Consider the following 18155-nt stretch of genomic DNA (forward strand, 5'->3'; position numbering starts at 1 on the left):
AGTCTTAGCAAGAAACCTTAGTTAGCTGGACACAATTAAACTTGTTTTTGTGGGACTGACGAGGTAGGGGTGGAAATCCCAAGCAAGCATGGAACCACACAGTCTCCTCCACATTTTGGTACAGTTTCAGATGCCATACCTCAGGCCTAACCAACATTTCTTCGGTGGTTAAACAATTGCCTCAGGAGACAGAAAGATGAGGGTATAAGCCCTGTTTGCTGAAGGCACCCGGTGCGTGTTTCCCACTCCCACGCCGTGTTCAAACACTTCAGAGGTGGCTGGTAAGTGGAAGCGCCCCCAGCTCAAGCAGAAAGTGATCTCGCTCGTCTTAGGGTGAAGGCAACGTCTGTCCTGCGCCTTAACCCCTACGTATGGGCCACAGGGAGCGAGCTAACCCGGCTCACCAAGCGGCACGGGCGGACAGCACCCGGCCCCCGCGCCAGGCGCCGGCAGGGGGGAGATGGGGCGGCACCGGCCCGAGGTAACGGCTGGCCCTGCCGCCGGCCCTGCCGCGCTCACAGCCCCGGCCTCCCCCGCGCCCCGGCCGCTGTGAGGGGGCCCCGCAGGAGCCGGGCGGCTGCGGGAGGGGAAGGCGGCCCAGGGCCCGCCGCCGGCGGCTCACCCGGGAGTGCGGCGGGCAGACGGCGGCTCGCAGAGCGGTCCCTCCCCAGGGCAGGACGGCGCCGGGTCTCCTAGCCGCTGGGACGGCGCGCGGGCGATCGGGGCTCACCTGATTTCGCGGAGCGGCCGCCAGCACAACCTCCGAGCGAAGGTCAGCGCCGGGGCCGCCATGATACGGGGAGCGAGGGCGGGAGGAGGAGGAGACGGCAAACTCCGCCCCGCCGGAGCCGCCGCGCCCTGGGGTGAGGCGGTGGCCGCCGCCCACTGCCGCCCCGGGGAGGTCACTGCGGGCGGTGCCGCGGGGCGGCCGGGGCGGGAGCTGTGAGGCGGTGGCGCGGGCGGGGCCGGGCGGTGCGCCTGCTCTCGGTTCGCGGCGGGACGCCCCGTTGGGAGCCGCACGCCGGGAAGCGGGCTGTGGGGTCAGGAACGTGGCTGTCGTGCGAGTGGCCGGCTAGCCACGGCCGCCAGGGGGGTGTGCGGAAAACGAACGGAGGTGAAGCCAGAACCCCTCCGTGGGGAGAAGCCGTGGGCTGAGCTCAGCCCCCCCGAGGCGCCTGGTAGCGGACGTCACGTTGTTAGTCAGGGCCGTTACTTGGTGGTCTGTCTGTTTGTGCATGCTGCGTAGGTCTGTAACATGTTCGCGTTGTTGTTGTTCCACACGGAGCACCTGGCGGGCAGCTGGGCAGCCCCGCGGCCGTTACCTCAGCGGGGTGGGCGGTGGGTAAAGGCGCGATAAACGCCAGCGTCTGCCCCGGCTAACCTCAAAAATACCGCTCTTTACTGGTAAGCTCGTGCTCTTTCAGCTTCAGCTCCTGAGGGTGTATTTCATTTCTCCTTGCCGATACTTCTGCCCTGTGAAATTCGGTTAGGTGCTGGGAAGACCTTCACGATTTGAATGCTCTGCTCTGTCAGTCTCCTTTCAAAACGCATCCAATAAAATCACCTTCTAATCCTCGTTTGGTGGGGTTTTTTTTTTCCCCTGACCAAAAGTAAATACATTTAAGACTTTGAGTTCTCCCTCAAGGATAAATCTCTCAAATGTGGGGTTCGCCTTTCCGTACTGTTTGATCACAGCTTTCCAAAGGCCTGCGTAACCACTACAGACCAGCAGTTAGGACAGCACATTTTTTTGACTGGTAGTGCAAAGGTCATGATGTATGACCCTGGTCAAATCACAATAGCTGACTTTTTCTAACGCGGCCTTGGATTTCAGTTATGGGCGTTCCTCGAAGTTGATGCAACTTGAATTTTGCTTATGATTACAAATCCAAAAGCCTAGCATTTCTCAGTTTCAAACGCAGCCTTCACTGGTTTGCACCTCTAGCAGACCTACTTAAAATAAGTATTTATTTGCATTTTAGCCTCTCAGTGGCAATTTCCTTCTCTGCTACGTGGGGCTGTGAGGTGAAATAGGTTTGTAAAAAAAAAAAACGTTAAAAGCACCATCCCAAAGGTGTTACAGGAAATGCTATTGTAGATCTATATCCCTACTTAGCCCTAACCAAGCAAAACTCATGGGTTGTAAGTATGTACCTCGTTAGACAGAGACAGTATTTTGAATACCTAAAACCAAACTATGGGCTAAATTTTGCTCTGAGCTAGAGGAATGAGGCTTTCTGTGAGTAAGAAAGAGGAGAATCTGGCCCTAACTAGCATTCATTTTGTCAAATAACCACTTTTTTTTTGGTGGTTACCAAAAAAACACACAACAGTTTTTGTCTTGTAGTTTGAAAAGGCCAGAAGAATCATTACAGAAATGTAATATAATGAACATCAGTTGAAAGTTTACTGTAGTAGAATTGTTAGCACTAATGTAATGAATCTGGAGAGGACTCCCTAGAGAACTCATTTACTAAGTTGGCTCAGATTTATTGTTTGACGAACAAGTCCCTAATGACAATACCCTCTCTAGCATTTTGTTGTTAATGGTAAGATGAAGCATTTTTCCTGGCTGTATTTTTATCCTTGTGTAAAATTCTCGTATTCTCTCCTTTAGTTCACAATAGTACAGCTTCACATTTTGTGCTACTGTTTAGAAACTACAAGAGGAGTGAAAAAAAAACTACAAGAGGAGTGAAAAAAAAAAGTGTAATTCTCTTTGCCTTTAAATTATCACTCTCTTAAAAACCTAAGAGCCTTTTTTATATAGTGCTTAGTTGAAGACCATTAACAGTAATGGAAGTCACCTATTAGACCCAGCTCACCTGTTTCAATTCCAAGGCAAAACAGTATCTTGCAGTATGTTTTCTGTTGCCTCTGTGCAGGTGAATAAAAAGCATAGCAGCTGTGCTTTGTTTGGGGAGCTTCCTTCTAATCCAATACCACTTGCAAAAAGCTTTTGCTGTTAAGTATTTGAGATTAAATATCTTAGATTTTGTTTTTCTTAATTTCTTTCTGTTGAACATATGTCAGTTTAAATAGACCTGCCTTTTTAATAAAGTTACCCTGGAACTTGCGAGAATGAATGCGTGTTTTCTAGTTTTACCTGAAGATAGCAAAAAGGCATCTCTGCATTCAGTCAAAGATGGATTGCATGCTGTAGGAATTAAATACAGACACTAGCAGTATTCAGTGCTCACCAGAGAGGGGCACAGAGTAATAAATAGTAACTAAAATGACTTCTTTTTCTCATCGCCTCTCTAAAATACTTACCACAATCCATGTATTCTGTCTACAAGAGTACAATTTGCTGTATGTGTTTGTCTCTATAAACCTATACCTCCAGACGTTCTCCTTCCTTTTTTCTTCTCTTTTTTTCTTCTCCTGTCTTCCTTTTGACTACTTAGCTACTTATCATTCATCTGACTGCTCAGGTGAGCTAAAATATTAAAAAAGCATTTTGTGAATAGCACATCACATAAACATCTTTCCAGTCTATTGGTGTTACCTTTTCCTCTCACACATGGTATTACTTATTTTCTTAGCATGCATTTAACTGTTTCTTCTTTGCAATGTATTCTTACTCCTTGAAGTGGGATCTCAGCGGAGCAAAGTCACGTACCTCACAGGATGGGATTTCAACGTGGCTTAATGCTTTTGTTCTGGCCCCTTGCATATGTGCATAAGTGCATTTTACCATATATGTCCTGTCATAATAGCTATAAGCCATGTGTGTGCTAGAGAAACTGTTGTGCCCTTACTACAAAACACAAAATCACACAGTAAGTTTTCAGACCACTGGGTCCTGATTCTTTGGTTGCAGAATGAGTGGTTTGGCTGTTGTAGTCTACACCTATGTGCTATGTGTTTTAGCATAATTGCAGGTTCTCTAACATGCTGGTACAAGCCTAAACAAAAAGTCTTTTGCATAACTTTACGGTGGAGGGGAGGAAGGGTGCTAACTTCACAGGAGCTGATTCTGATATATCAGGGTGATCACTGTATCATCTGCATCTCCAGTTTCTTCAACACTGCAAAATATTCTACAATCTGACCAGCACAATCATCTTTTTTTTTTTTCTGTAATGATAATTCTTGCCTCTTTGTAATAATTTCTGCAGTCTTTGTCAAGTGTTTGACAGTTTTTCCCATAGATTTTCTGCAATTTGCTTTCTGTAATGTCACTAAACTGAAGTCAGTATTAAGGAGTTGGATATTTGTCATACTTTACCATGACAAGGCAGCTGTTCTCTCTTTGATAGAAATTGTTTATCCAGGAAGCAGATGTGTCGGATACTTTATTATTCAGAATTTGATTTCCAAGGCAAATGGTTTTGCATTATCACTACAGGGAACTTTAATACATATTTAACAGAAAGTTTTCTTGATGATTTTTTCACCTTCCCCTTGAAAATCAATCCAATAAATCCTACAGGACTTAATTGTGTGATAATATTATAATGCTTTTTGCATTGATGATGATGAGCTGTTTCAGACGTGGAACAGGGGTTTTCATAGTTATGTTGCTACAGCTTAGGAAACTACAATGTTAGCAAAGGGCATTAATCACTGACATCTTTGTAAGCATGGTTTTGGAAACCCCTGTTTATGTGGGCCATGTTCATACCTCAGCATGAAAGGTATGCTTAGCTCCTGACACCCAAGAAGTCAGACTTGGACCCATTTACTTAAGCAGAGATTCTAACCGACAGAGAAATACAAACATGAGCTCTAATCAGGAGGTAATGAATTACACAGTACTCTACTCAACTTTTCTTAGCTGGATTTCTGGTTCATTCTCAGGCAATCAGGAATTCTGGAGGCGTAACTTTTTTGCAGCATTGTCCCTTAGTATGGATTTCAAATACCAATTTCTTAGCTCACAATTCTCAGTAATCACCTCCACTGACCACCTGGTGTGTGCCTTGAGCTGTCTGTATCTTCTCACACTGCAATAACATCCACCCAAAAACATCCTTGCCACTCCAAATCATTGCAGTCCTTTTACCATGAATGCAAATTAATTTACCCCATCTAGCTGCAGATTATCCTCATTAATAAAAACGTAACCTCTTCTATCTTGAATTGTGAATCTTACCAAAACTCTCAGGATTCAGTAAAGTTGGAGAACACATTTTATTTTGATTAAGATCATATGTTCTGGAATACAACTTTAGGCCTATGTCACTGAAATATTTTAACAAATGAGGATCTGAAGGACTAAACCTCATGTCTGGAAAGTACTGTAATTATTCAGGCACTTTGCCGCTATTGAAGGACTTGGCCTCAAGTGTGCCATGAAGTTAGCTGTCACATTGTATTTTTATTGCTTAGTCCTCCTTTCCATGTCCTGTAGTGTCTCAGTATTTTCTCTCAATATTTCACTGTACAGTCTTTCTGATCCCTTTACAATACAGCTGCAAGAGGTGTCTGTGTTGTGCAGGGTCTACTACAATTTTCCTTAGGTAGAACATGGGCAGATTCCTATTTACTTTGGTCATTCACTGTTTGCTTCCAGTATTCAGAAACAGGAGAAGGCTATGTACTCTGTAGTCATAATAACTTTTTTGCTTATCACCAGCACTTAGCTGTTCTTATGAGTCGCTGTTGCATGTTTAAATAAACTATTTGGTAATCTTGTTTTGAGGCTGCTCTCTGTAACTCCTACGTTTGTGTTCAGAAATTGCCACACTTTGCTAAGCAGGTTGCTTAATGTATTGACTGAACATTTAAACTGCATGGGAATTAAGATATTTAATCAGAATAGAAACAAAAGTGCAATTACAAATATTTGTTTTTTAAGGAAATAACATATGAAACAACCTTGAAGAGGTTTTGTAGAAGTTTACCTGTCAGCCAGCAAATCTATGTATTTAGCTTTTCAAAGACCTGTATGTTTCTAAATATGTTGTAGATTTGCAACCTCAATTAACAATCTATGGAACGTGTACATTCTTATCTTGGTGTTCTGAAGTGCTACAATTATTTGTGAAAGGTTACATACCATGTCTTATTTGCCAGGACTGTCAAGATAACCCCTTAAAAATAATCTGCAAAATGCAGGAAATGAGAAAGTACTGTTTGAATGCATCTAAAGTAGTATGTTGGGTTGCATAATTTTTTCACACTAGGAACACCTGGGAAAGAAACATTATTGGCAGGAGTTCAATCAGGAGATATGGTTACAGGAGACTTATTTTACATATGAATCAACTAACAACAGAATTGTTGTTAATTAAAGGAATTGAAATTTTTCTAAGCTGGAGTCCTTTATAGTTTCCTGAACCATTAATCAATGCAGGTGTTGGGTGCGTGCTTGTCAAACCCTTTTGCCAAAGAACTGGCATTCCTACTTTTTGTACTTCCACTTTAAAAAAAAGAAGTCTTTGGGGCCATCACTTCACAGTTTAAACTTTAAGCCAGGATAAGCAAACACTGCTACTGAAAGGAGTAGTCTTTCTATTTTCCTCAGTCCCTCCTGGTTCACTTGCATGCCTTCTTTTCTGCTGACACGGCTGTTTTCATGGCCAAGCATTGAACTAGTTCAGGGAATTGATCTGAGTTACAATTAACCAGGCAAAACCAAGTAAGTAAATGAATAAAGGTTAATTGTGACCCAGATCAGATCCCTTATCCTTTTTATCACGCAGCTGAATGCACATTTGTGTCGGTGCCAAGGCGGGAGACGTAAGGGAGTCTGGCAGTCAGTAGGGTTGCTTCTTTCAGCATCAGTGCTTTGTGATGTCAGCTTATGACATTCATGCGTTAATGCATCACCTCTGAGTAATTTGTTTCACTTTCTGTCGTAGCTTCTGAGGGATTTGGTACGCTTTCTATCTTGGGCTGTTTAATATTGCAAAAATATTGCAGAAAGTATCTCTATGAGTAGGTATAAATGGGGCCATTAGCTTGCTCCTCTAGGAAGTGTGTTACAAAGCAATAGTAATGGGCATCTACTGGCGTGTTAAACCAAAAATTGACGGAGGGGTAGGGTAAGATAGTAAGTCCTTACACATTTTTTTGCCTGACAGAGAGAAGTGAAACTATTAATGATCCCAGTAAGCAAAAGACTGTGTCATGAGCTTTATCCTCTATAAAACAATTGTCATAGGAAACATTTTTCTCATGTGTGGGTTTCTCTGGGCCTTGATGTATTGTAAGTGGCAGCAATCTCTACCTCTGTTTGTTTGTGTTTGCTCTTGCATAGCCTGTTGTGCTGCGCCAACACCAGTATTTGTGTGGGCATTCAGTGAACAGGATCAGAGAACTGATTGAGTTAAAAAATAACTCACCCAAGAAAACCCATCAGCTAGACCAGTTTCCCATTTTGATTTACTCTCTCCACAAAAACAGTGGAGCCGACACAGCTTAGAGCATAGTCACTATTCAAGAGGGCATGATTGCTGAAACATTTATATTTTGCCTACATCCTTATGTCTTGTAAGACTTAGTTCCTTCACTAGATTAATATATCTCACTTTCTATATGGTGACCACTGTCTAACTGGAGTAGATCTCTGCCTAGCTTTATTAATGTGAACATTAGTGAAAAAGGTATCAACAATCTAATTACTCCTACCAAGCTGCCAGGGCAGCATAACCTTAGACCAGTTAAACCATTTAAGTCTTGGGTTTACCAGTGTTGCACTGCACCTCCTACAGCTCCAGCACTTCAGCCATCCCAGTTTGGCCCAGTGAGCATCCAGACTGCAGGATGTATGTACTGCCTTTTGGCTGCTCAGTGTGTAATTTGCTTTGCAGGGTGCCTGTTGTGCAGGACTGGTTTACCTATCAAGGGGAGAGGTTTTTTCAGGATGGTCTCAATTAGATTGCTAAGTAATTCAGCATGGGTTTTGTCTGCAGGTTCCCAAAATACTTGGGCATGTACTTAATATATCCTTTTGCTAAGGGAGCATTTCTGATCTGATTTTCTTCATCTAGGGCAATTCTCTTCCAGCAAAGGCAAAATTCACCTCAAAACTTCCCTCGCAGATCTCTTTGATAGTAATGTCCTTCTCATTTGAGGGAGGGTAGATCCCTTTCCATCTCTCTGTATTAGCTTTTAGGAAGTCATGGGTAATCACATTGTCTTCTAACGAAGTTTAGCTGTTGGCATTCTTTCAAGCTGTAACTTTGCAGTCTAGCAAAATGTATCTGTGTTGCTTTGACTTTTAGTGTATGCCACTATCCCCTTTTCTCCCTCCAAATCTGATGGACAGTTACTCGTCTAGATCTGTTAAAACGCTTTCCTGTGGCTTCTCACCTTTCATGACATAAGGCTTGGATAATACATTCAGACAGTTAATTTTCAGTGAAAAAAAAAAAAAAGAAAAAATTTAAATAAACTATAAAATAATGTCACTTCAGTAAACAGGTTCCATAGTGTGCTCTGATGATTATTTGTTGATGCCTACATTGCACCTCCACAGTCCTTAATCTCTCTCTGCTTTTGTCTAGACTAGGATATCACCAGGATATTCACCTTCCTTGATAGCATCCCTCCTGCTTACTTGTAGAAACACTTTTGGTTAAATTAGGTAGCCAAAGTAATCAGAAACAACGTCTGTGAAAAATAATAATTATTAGTGTGAGCTATTTTGGATTTTTTCAGAAAGAATGTTTGTCAGAATGGTTTGGGCTTATTTGCTGCAGTGCAGCTTGCTGGAATCCAGCCAGTTCGATATTTATTGCTTTGCAACTGTCTTGAATGGCAGTGAATTCCTGGTTAAGGATATTTAATATTTTTTTTTTTCAAATGAGGACTGGCATTCCAGCTGGGATTTTCAGATGACAGTGCTCATACTTTTTTTACTTCCTTAGGTTTTAGGTGATTTTTAATTACTCCTTGATTTATTCAGGTGCATGCTTAAATTGTTCCTTATATGCATGGTTTAGTTTGCGTTTAGCATAGAACAGCACTGAATTTCTCCAGGGGGCTATGTGGACCGTTCATCTCTTCTGGAGGGTTGTTAAGTCCAAGTTTTGTTTGGATTTTAGCGCTTGTCTTGCAGTAGCACGAGTCATAGGCCTTCTCCCCCTAGTGGATAGGTTTTGTACAGACACAAGGCAAGGCGACTTTCCACATCTAAAGGATTAAGGTTTACAGCGTCCTGTAAAGCAAGACACCACACAGACATGAATGAGTGAGACAAGACATAGCAGTGAAACCGCTGGTCAAAGGAGCAGGCAATGGTCTCGGCATTTCAGGTACTTCATATTTGCCAGGTACACAACAGAGTATGAAAGTACTTCTATTTTATAATTTCTTTAGCCCAGATTTATTTTACGTTGAGAACTGGATCCATTCTGAGGTACACTGGTGATGATACTAGGAAAGGTTAGTAAAACAATGGTTCTGAGAAAGTGGTGGCAGATATACCTGAACTGTCACAAATTTTCAAACAGATGGAAACCCCACCACCACCACCACACCCAACAAAACAGATTCTAGGCCCTCATCTTCTAAAACATTCTCAGTATAAAAGCATCTATAACCACAGTCGCAATGGCATACAAGTCTCTGTACCTGCTGATAGGTTCAGCATCCAAACGTGGCATGTAACTTGCTTTCATTTTAAGAGATCCATACCTCAAAAGGATTGAAGTGCCTCCTACTGTTGCTCAGCTTTGATTTCCTATGCACTTACACAAGAGAAAAAGACCTCAGAAGGATGACATTAAAATTTATCTGCCATTTAGGGAGCTGCCTGAAGCTCACCAGCGTGAATTGCTAAGTTTAGGGGAACACTTTCAGTCTCATTTCTGAGAGCCGATGCAGAGCTGCAGACAGGATGACCCTCCAAGGACAGATGGTATCCATAGGATTCCCCCAAGGGTATGCGCCTACCTTCATTTCTTGAGACAATTTTGAAGAGCTTGTCCTATTTTAACATAGGAATTAAGGAAATGGCAGGGAAGGGGATGGAGCAGTAAAAGGAGAATTTGTCAGTCTTTTACACATAACCTACAGGTGAAAGCACCCAGCCCGGCCTTGAGAGGCTTAGGTTCAAGCCTGTATCTCTTCCAAAAGAGCCTTAAATTTATTTAAATGTTACTTTAATAGCATTCTGCAGTTTCAACTTGCACTTATGTCATGTACAGGCAGTCTGCTTACATTTATTTTAATGGCAATAAAATTAGCGTAAGGCAGATGAAGAAGAGAACTGGGCAACTTTGTATCTTGAGGTAGCTGCAAATGAATTTTGGGCTGTCCTCTCAGCCTTGACTTCCTCAAGGTCCCTGCCTGCAGTGAGTGGCTGGTTTCTGCAGGATGCCTGTGGCTACTGCCCTGGCTCCTGCTGGCTGATTGCTGCTGCACCTGTGACAAATTAAATTAGCCACAGCTGGGCTGGCTGGAGGCCATGGCAACAAGTTGTCAGGCAGTTATAGCTGGTTCAGATTTGGCCTGGATTGCAAGCTCAAGAGAAGACAATTGTTATTTGTTTTCCTTCCAGGTAAGGATTTCTACATTAATTTAAAAAAATCAAAATTGTTACTAGATCTTGGTTAAGCCTTTTTCACTGAAAGATGACAGTCTTTCCTTTTGATTGTAATTGTGCTGTGTAGCTCATAATTTCCAAATGATTAGTTTTCCAAAGTCATCAATTCTGCAAGGTATGGTACTATAACATGCTTTCTATTTTTGCTGATCTCAGTGGGACTGTTCAGCTGAACAAAATAAAATACATGTGTGCTGGCAGCGCGGCAGCCTTACTATGTTTATTTAAGTGCTGTTTTGCAATCATGTTCTCTCTTATTGTTTATATTAATGTCAATATTTTCTATATATTTATCCAAAAGTGTAAGAATCGCTTTTTAGTATAGAGATAGTTGATCTTCCCGTGATTATGGCCATGTATCAAAATCTTCGTATGGCTAAGAGCTAAGACAGGTATCAGCAAGCTAGGGGAAAAAAGGAATTTTAGCAGTAGATCACACCTGGGTTGGAGGTAAGTGCAGCAGGGCATTCAGCTAGGACCCAGTGTAATTTGGGGACTGGCTCCTGCTAATTCACTCCCTCCCACAGTCCAAGGCTTAGATGAACTAGCAGACTGCAGGCCTCTACAAGCCTGTTGACAAGGGTATGGAGTAGGTCCATTTCAGGAGCTGTGCTTCAACTGCTTGAAAAGTTCAAGCATTAGAAGCTAGTCACCCCTCTTTAAATGTGACCTAGTGATTTTTTTTGGGTGTTAATGGTGTTCTTGGGAGCTACCCTAATATGTAACATTTTTGCTTTGTAATTCTTCTTTGCATTGTCTCTTTGCTTTAAAGCAAGTTTAGTTTTGAAATGCAATTGAAGTCAGTATATATTAAAAAGACTTCTTAGTTATGGGAGATTGATAGAGATTATTAAAAAAGATTAGAACTTGTAATGACATAGATAAGTATGATACATTCTTTTAGCATGTTTTTTCTAAAGAGTCATAGAATTGTTAAGTTTGGAAGGGACCTCTGGAGATCATCTAGCCCAAGTGACCTGCTCAAAGCCGGGTAAATTTAGAGTAGGTTGCTCAGGACCATGTCCAATTGGGTTTTAAATATCTCCAAGGATGGAGACTCCATAACATCTTTGGCCAACTTGTGCCAGTGTTTGACCACTGTCAAAATAAAAGTTTTTGCTTATGTTTAAATTGAATTTCCTGTGTTTCAACTTGTCTCCCTTGCCAATTGTCCCGTCGCTGGACAGCACTGAGAAGGCTCTGGCTCCATCATCTTTACATCCCCCATCAGGTATTTATACAACTTGGTAAGATCCCTCTGAGGCTTCTCTTCTCCATAATTTCTCAGTCTTTCCTTGTATGTCTGATATCCCAGTCCCCTAATCATCTTGGATGGTGGACCCTCTCCAGCATGCCCATGTTTTTCTTGTACTGGGGAGTCCAGAGCTTGGCACAAAACTCCAGATGAGTCTTATCTGTGCTGAGTGGAGGGGAAGAATCATCTCCGTCAACCTGTTGGCAATACTTTTTCTGATGCAGCCCAGGATGCTGTTAGCCACCTTTGCCACAAGGGCACATCCACGGCTGATGGAGAACTTGTCCACCAGGACCCCCAGGTCCTCTTCTGCAAAGCTGTTTTCCAGCTGGTTAGCCTCCAGCCTATTTTGGCATGCAGTGCCAGGTGCAGAACCTTGTTGGATTTCCTAAGATTCCTGTCTGCCTGGTGCCCCAGGCTGTCCAGGTCCTTCTGACTGGAAGCACAACTGTCTGGTGTATCAGCCGTTCCTCACAGTTTTGTATGACCTGCAAACTTGCTGAGGGTCTGCTCAGTCCTGCCATCCCGGTTAGATGGTACAGGTCTCAGTACACATCTTAGAGACGCACCACTAGTGGCTAGAGCCTCCAGGTGGGCCTCATGCAGCTGATCACAACCATTTGAGCCCAGCAGTTCAGGCAGTTTTCAGTCCACTTTACTGTTCGCTTCTATAGTCTGTATTTTATCAGTTTGTGTATGAGGATGTTAGAAGAGACAGTGTCAAAAGCCTTCCTGTAGCCAAGATCAATAACATGCACTGCTCTTTCTTCATCCAGTGACCTGATAACTCCTGATGGAGTTATTCACAGTAGGAATAATGTGTGCCAGTGGCGAAGATGTGCAGAAGGACATCGTGATATTGAGTGACTGGTTGATAAAAAGGCAAATTAATTCAGTCCAGATAAATGTTAAATGATGTATAGGTGAGGAAGAAAATAGTTATTTTGAATAGAGATACTAAAGTGTTTATTTCTACTCAGGGTCAAAATTTGGGTTATAATAGATAGTTCTGTGGTCACCTCAGTTTTGTGCTGAATAGCAATTAAAACAGACAGCTGACTCTAAGCATCTTTGTTCCACATCTGTGTGAAATGAACTGAAATGCCTCTACATCATATGCATCTTATGAGGTTAAGGAAGTATGCCTGCTACCTAGATGCTTTGATACTAGGGGTATATTACTCTGATGTGTAACTAAACTGACCGATTTCTTTAATTTGTTTTAAAACTACTGTGTTTTTTTTAAATTGGGTTGATAAGCAGCTCATATAAAGGAATATATTAATCATTACAATAATAGCAGTACTTTCATAGAGGAATTCCCTTCCCCCAACCTTTAAAAGAATTCTGAAACTTGAGAGTCAATTCAAGCAAAAACTTACCATATTTAGTCAAAATTGTCAAATCTCAATACTTAAAATCTAGTCTCACTTCACTGTCTCTACAATAATATTCTCTCTTTTCTTCCTGTAGGTTTTTTATCCCTTTATTTTATTTCCTTTTCTCAAATTACCCTTTCAGTCTTTATCCTCTTGTGATCCTCCTGACCTCAGACTTGCCCTTGTGTTACTAGTTGTTTTAAATCAATTAGTCAATAATAATCTAAGATAACATGGTGAAGAAAGATGCTTTCTTAGCGGGGGGTGTTTATGAAAATGGCTTTTCCCAATTATGTTTTAGAATATTTTGGTTTTGGTGCAAATCTCTGACTGCTGAGGCGGTGGAGAAAGCCTTTAAATCATGTCATTGCCAAATGGATAAATGCAGGTAAATGCCTTGGTCTCCACTACAATGATCTGACCCTCCATTGCTACTTTCTGTTGCATGGAAGCATCACTAATGAAATCAGGGATCTCATGACTATGAATGAAGTGAGAACTTGGGCTCGAGCTTGATTACAGAATGAACTGGGGCAATTCTGGGGCACTGTACTTCCCATTGAGAGAACCTGAGCGTTGCCAGTCAATGCCCTTGAGTTGTAAATGAAAAGAAAAGACTGCTTCTGCTTAAAAGGGAAGCCCAAGCTGCATGAATTGGATTTGGCATAGCTGAGAGTAGAAGTCAGCATTTTTCCGTCTAACATCACCTGTTTTGTTCCAGTAAGTAATACTGTTTCTCAAAGAACTAAGTAGAGTTTGCTGAAAACCACGCTACCTCCTTCCTGCACATATGCACTCAATCTGTGCATCCCAGCAGTGCTATAAACGCTGCAGGCCAAAAGCATTGCATCATTCTTAGAGGGGTAAACTATGCCTGACAAAGAAGTTAGTGTCGTTGCAATAAGTCAGTAGAACTTTACTGTCTCTGTTATGGTGGAAATGTCCGGTTGAAGAAAGGGTAATAGCGTTCTTCCTCCAATGTACAGTGGATACCCTTTCCTTGTCCAGCTCTAAAATGTGCTTTCAGTCATGTGTGGAGAATGTTTTCCAGCTATTTGCCTTAACATTGAACTATTATTTATTTGGAAGATGCAGAGCCATAATACGCCTCTTGGAAGCTTTCAACTGATTTATCTTTGGAAACCCTAAATATATCTGTTGTGGATTTTGGGTTTGTTTTGGCAATACACAAAGAAAATTGAGTGTTAGTTTATTGAAAGAGGACATGGTATATGCAGTTCTATTCCTGACAGCAGCTTTTTTATGTATAGCTCCAATTCATATGAGGGCCTAGAGACCCTCAGCATAAGTGCTGAAAGCTATTAGTAAAACATCTTAGTGCTCCAAATTACCCTGTTTATTATATCACTCAAAGCAAAATTTTAAAGTTCCTGCAATTAAAATGAAACTTCATTATTGACTGAATGTCTTGGAATGATGCATTAGAACAACATGTCAAATTTGGAAATAGGGATTTCTTTTGCAAAGTAAAATTCTGTCCTAAAGAGTCATACGATAGAATTAGATCAAGCTTGCTTCTAGTTCCTAGCAAATACGTGTCCAGATCATACCTGTCACTAGCACCAGTTGTTATGCTGGTAGACAGCAGCATGCAGTAGAGAAGCAAAACAATGAACAGACCTGAAGAGTTAACTGATTTCTCCCATACATTGGGAGAAAAAGAATGAGAAGGAAAGGTAGGGACAGAAGAAATTTCAGCTGACTTAATGTATCTGATTCAGTATAGAGAAGGCTAGATGCTGAAACACAGAAAAGAGGATGAAAAGGAGAAGGATATAGCGGTATTATTTCATTTATATACTTATTTCCTGTTAACCGGTAATTTTCTGTTAATTTCCTGCTAATTTGTGGTAATTTTATCATCCTGTTCTGCTTCATGAAGTAATGTGTCATTAATCTGAGTTTGGAAAAAAGTTAAAACATTTCAAAGTATGGTTGGCTTGTAAAATATTTATTATGACTATTGCTTTGAATAGCATGTTCACAGTATGCTATCGGTGTTTTACATCTCTATAACTAAATAGTCAAGCTGCTGTAAAATTGAGCAGGAAATAACATAAAATTCCATAGGCTTCAAACAAAATTCTTGTCTAATTTCTTCTCTGGGATTTAAAAATAATGTGTACACTAAAATTTTAGAAGACATTAGAATGTAATATATGCTAATCCATTTCCCCTTCTCTGGAGACAACTCAGCCAGTTCAGCATAGGCTTCAGCTTGTGGTAGACTTGCCTGCTTGAAAAAACAACCACCTCCCATACAGAAGAGACCTTTGCAGGCACACACACGTAACTACACGTGAATCCCAGTGCTAACGGTTGGTTCCGCTCATCCTGCATTTGGGAGAAGAAATGGAAGCTAGGAATAATAGCTAATTCTTTTTATTAGCAAACTGAAAGTGTTTTTTAAAAGAATAGAAATGGCATTGGATGGTTTTAGGAGACAAGAATGTAGCCTTTGATTTTTCAGCCGTGCTAATATTCTGATTATAAATGTTGCAAGTAGTTGGCTGAAGTACTTGTTCCATTAATGGCTGAGTCTGGAGCAAATGCTTGCTATGAGTGTGTTCAAAGATAAATTTTCCAGTTTTCCACCTTGTTACAGGTCACCTTACAGCTCCTCCTGGTGGTAAAGCATTGCAAAATGAGGACAAGGAAGATGTCAAGATGGTATCTTCGTACTGAAGCAGCAGAGATAATCAAATACAGTACACAAAAAAACCCCTACCCAACTAATCAAATGATTCATACTCTGTCAGATCCTTAAAGTAACTGAGTGAGGATAAATAAGTGTTGTATATATTTGCTTTCCTGTTGAATAGCTTTCAGATTGCAAGCTGTGAAGGGTAGAAAATGCAGAGCTGAATGCAGCCCCAATAAGTAAATGAAGTAAGATTAGAAACATTAGCAATTGGTAACATCTGAAGCATAAATTCTAGTGATGTTTTCTGAAAATACGTCTCTATATCCAAGGTTTAGTAGCCTTCAGTAACCTGGAACATAGCAGCATTGATGTGTATTTTTAATGACATTACCCTCCCTGCTGCTGGCAAACACAAGCTGTAATGCTTAAGCAATGCTTCTTTAGTAATTAAAGATTCTTAACACAACCTAGGAAATATAGGCACATGTCCATTGTTTTATAAATAAGCACAGTATCTTTCTTCTTGGAGAAAGGCCACTAGATGTACTGTAAGTTAATTATAAGGAATTAAATGTAAACTTGAGACAGCTTACTAATTCTTCTCCCACCAATTTACCTCTAAATGATCTCTAGCACCCTTCACTGATCTTTTGAACAGTGCAAGTTTGTAGCTAATAGAGCTCTACGTTCTCGGTCATTTGCTGCAAGCCAGCCAGTTAGTTGTCTGGAACAGATACCATGGGCCAATAATGCAGAAATCTCCCAAATTCGGCTTCACTTTTGCATAGAGTACAAGCTGGTATAAGTAGCTTTTGCACAGCAGGAGCTGTCTGGAGTGAAATAGCAACTTTCTGGAGCAGAAGAATTGCTCATTTATTTCACCAGTATCAGTTGCTGCACATTTAGGGACATATAGATGCCATGTGAATTCCTGCAAATTCTGAGACAGAGCTGGGAAAACTCCAGACTTGCTCAAGCCCAGAAGAGGTCTGCTGATAAATTCACCCATCTGCAAAAACTACAGCGTTTTCATTTTTGCCTTGCACTGCTGATGCAAGTTGTAAATGGGAATCCTGCAAGAGCTGGTCACTTTGCAGGTATCAATTCCAAGGGAGCGTACTCTCTAGTTGTTGGTTTGGTTTTTCCCTTGCTCCCTCCTTTTCTGGTACGTTGTGCAGGATTTCAGTGTTGTATTCCCCCATTGCAATACAGGTACATTTGCGTCTTCAGAAATGACTGATTTATTTATACCTACTGAGAGCAACATGACAGGAATATATCTCTCCTCCACGGATAATTGGAGTAGTTAGGCTTTCTCACGCTGACTTTGGCTAGCTTAAAGGAGATGAACAGCTTTAAGTGTTATAGAAGTATTATAGATACCTTTGTCATGCTTATGCTTGTAATATCTTTTTAACTGTCCTTTTGTTCAAGCATTTGATAAAATGCAGTTTATTGATGAAGCTATGCAAAAAAGTATTCATCTGTCATATTGTGATTTGCGGCTGTGTTCTTAAAATACTTTCCTAAATCTCTGTTGTACCTGTCAGCACATTTTATTGCTATGCCCCAGCATGTATGGATTACCACATCAGTTCTAGGTATTTGCACCGATTTGCTTTGCCAGTGACCATGCACTTTCCACAAACTCTGCAAATTGCTATTAGCAGTGTTTGTTCTTTGGCTCAGACTTATGCCAGCAATAATACCAGCCTGGCCTGGGGCTGGCTTTAGCATGACTTGCATTCTTTGCTGCTCCTTTTCCTGAAGTTGTTTCATTCTGTTTTTTTTAGAGGTAGAAGGGCAGTTCTTGGAGAAAAAATAGGACATTAGAGCAATGCTTAACATGGTTCAAATGAACTTGTCTTTTTTTCACTATAACATTATTTCCTGAGAGCTCTGCCCTCTTTTCTTTCAGATGAGATCCAAAACCATGTAAGATTCTAGTAGAGAGATTACTATGACGTTCTCTGTTTTCAAGGCCGATCTGGAAGCTGTCTTCTCTTTGCTCTGAAGAAATACATGGCAGGACTAGTTGGTCACTGACTGATGCCCAGCTAGTCCCTGAGCAGCCATCCACAAGCCCTGGCCAACTCTCCCCAGTTTATGTACTGAGCATGACTTTCTATAGTATGGAATATAACTTTGGCCAGTTCGGGTCAGCTGTCCTGGCTGTGGCCGCTCTAACCTCCTTACTGGCAGGGCCTAAACAACTGAAAAGTCCTTGACTTAGTATAAACATTACTTGGCGACAACTAAAAACATCAGTGTGCTATCAACATTGTTCTCACACCAAATCCAAAATACAGCACTGCACCAGCTACTAAGAAGAAAATTAACTCTGTCCCAGCTGAAATC

At 41.4% G+C, this 18155-nt stretch overlaps 1 protein-coding gene across 4 annotated transcripts in view; it reads right to left on the reverse strand.

Moving 5' to 3' along the window:
* The window catches only part of ECI2 (enoyl-CoA delta isomerase 2), a 34441-nt gene extending 33576 nt beyond the window's left edge, over positions 1–865 (reverse strand). For 2 of the 4 annotated variants that reach the window (XM_056331769.1, XM_056331770.1), the window contains exon 1: positions 731–865. Coding sequence is in view for 1 of the 4 variants with exons in the window: in XM_056331768.1 (XP_056187743.1) it covers positions 731–792 (62 nt within the window). In the remaining 3 variants the exon portion in view is untranslated. Of the gene's footprint in view, positions 1–622; positions 645–730 lie in introns of those variants that run through there. The other 2 variants (XM_056331768.1, XM_056331771.1) reach the window with 2 other exon arrangements.
* Positions 866–18155: the final 17290 nt, after the last annotated feature.

This window comes from Falco biarmicus, chromosome 3 (genome assembly GCF_023638135.1).
Source record: "Falco biarmicus isolate bFalBia1 chromosome 3, bFalBia1.pri, whole genome shotgun sequence".
NCBI classification, from domain to species: Eukaryota; Metazoa; Chordata; class Aves; order Falconiformes; family Falconidae; genus Falco; species Falco biarmicus.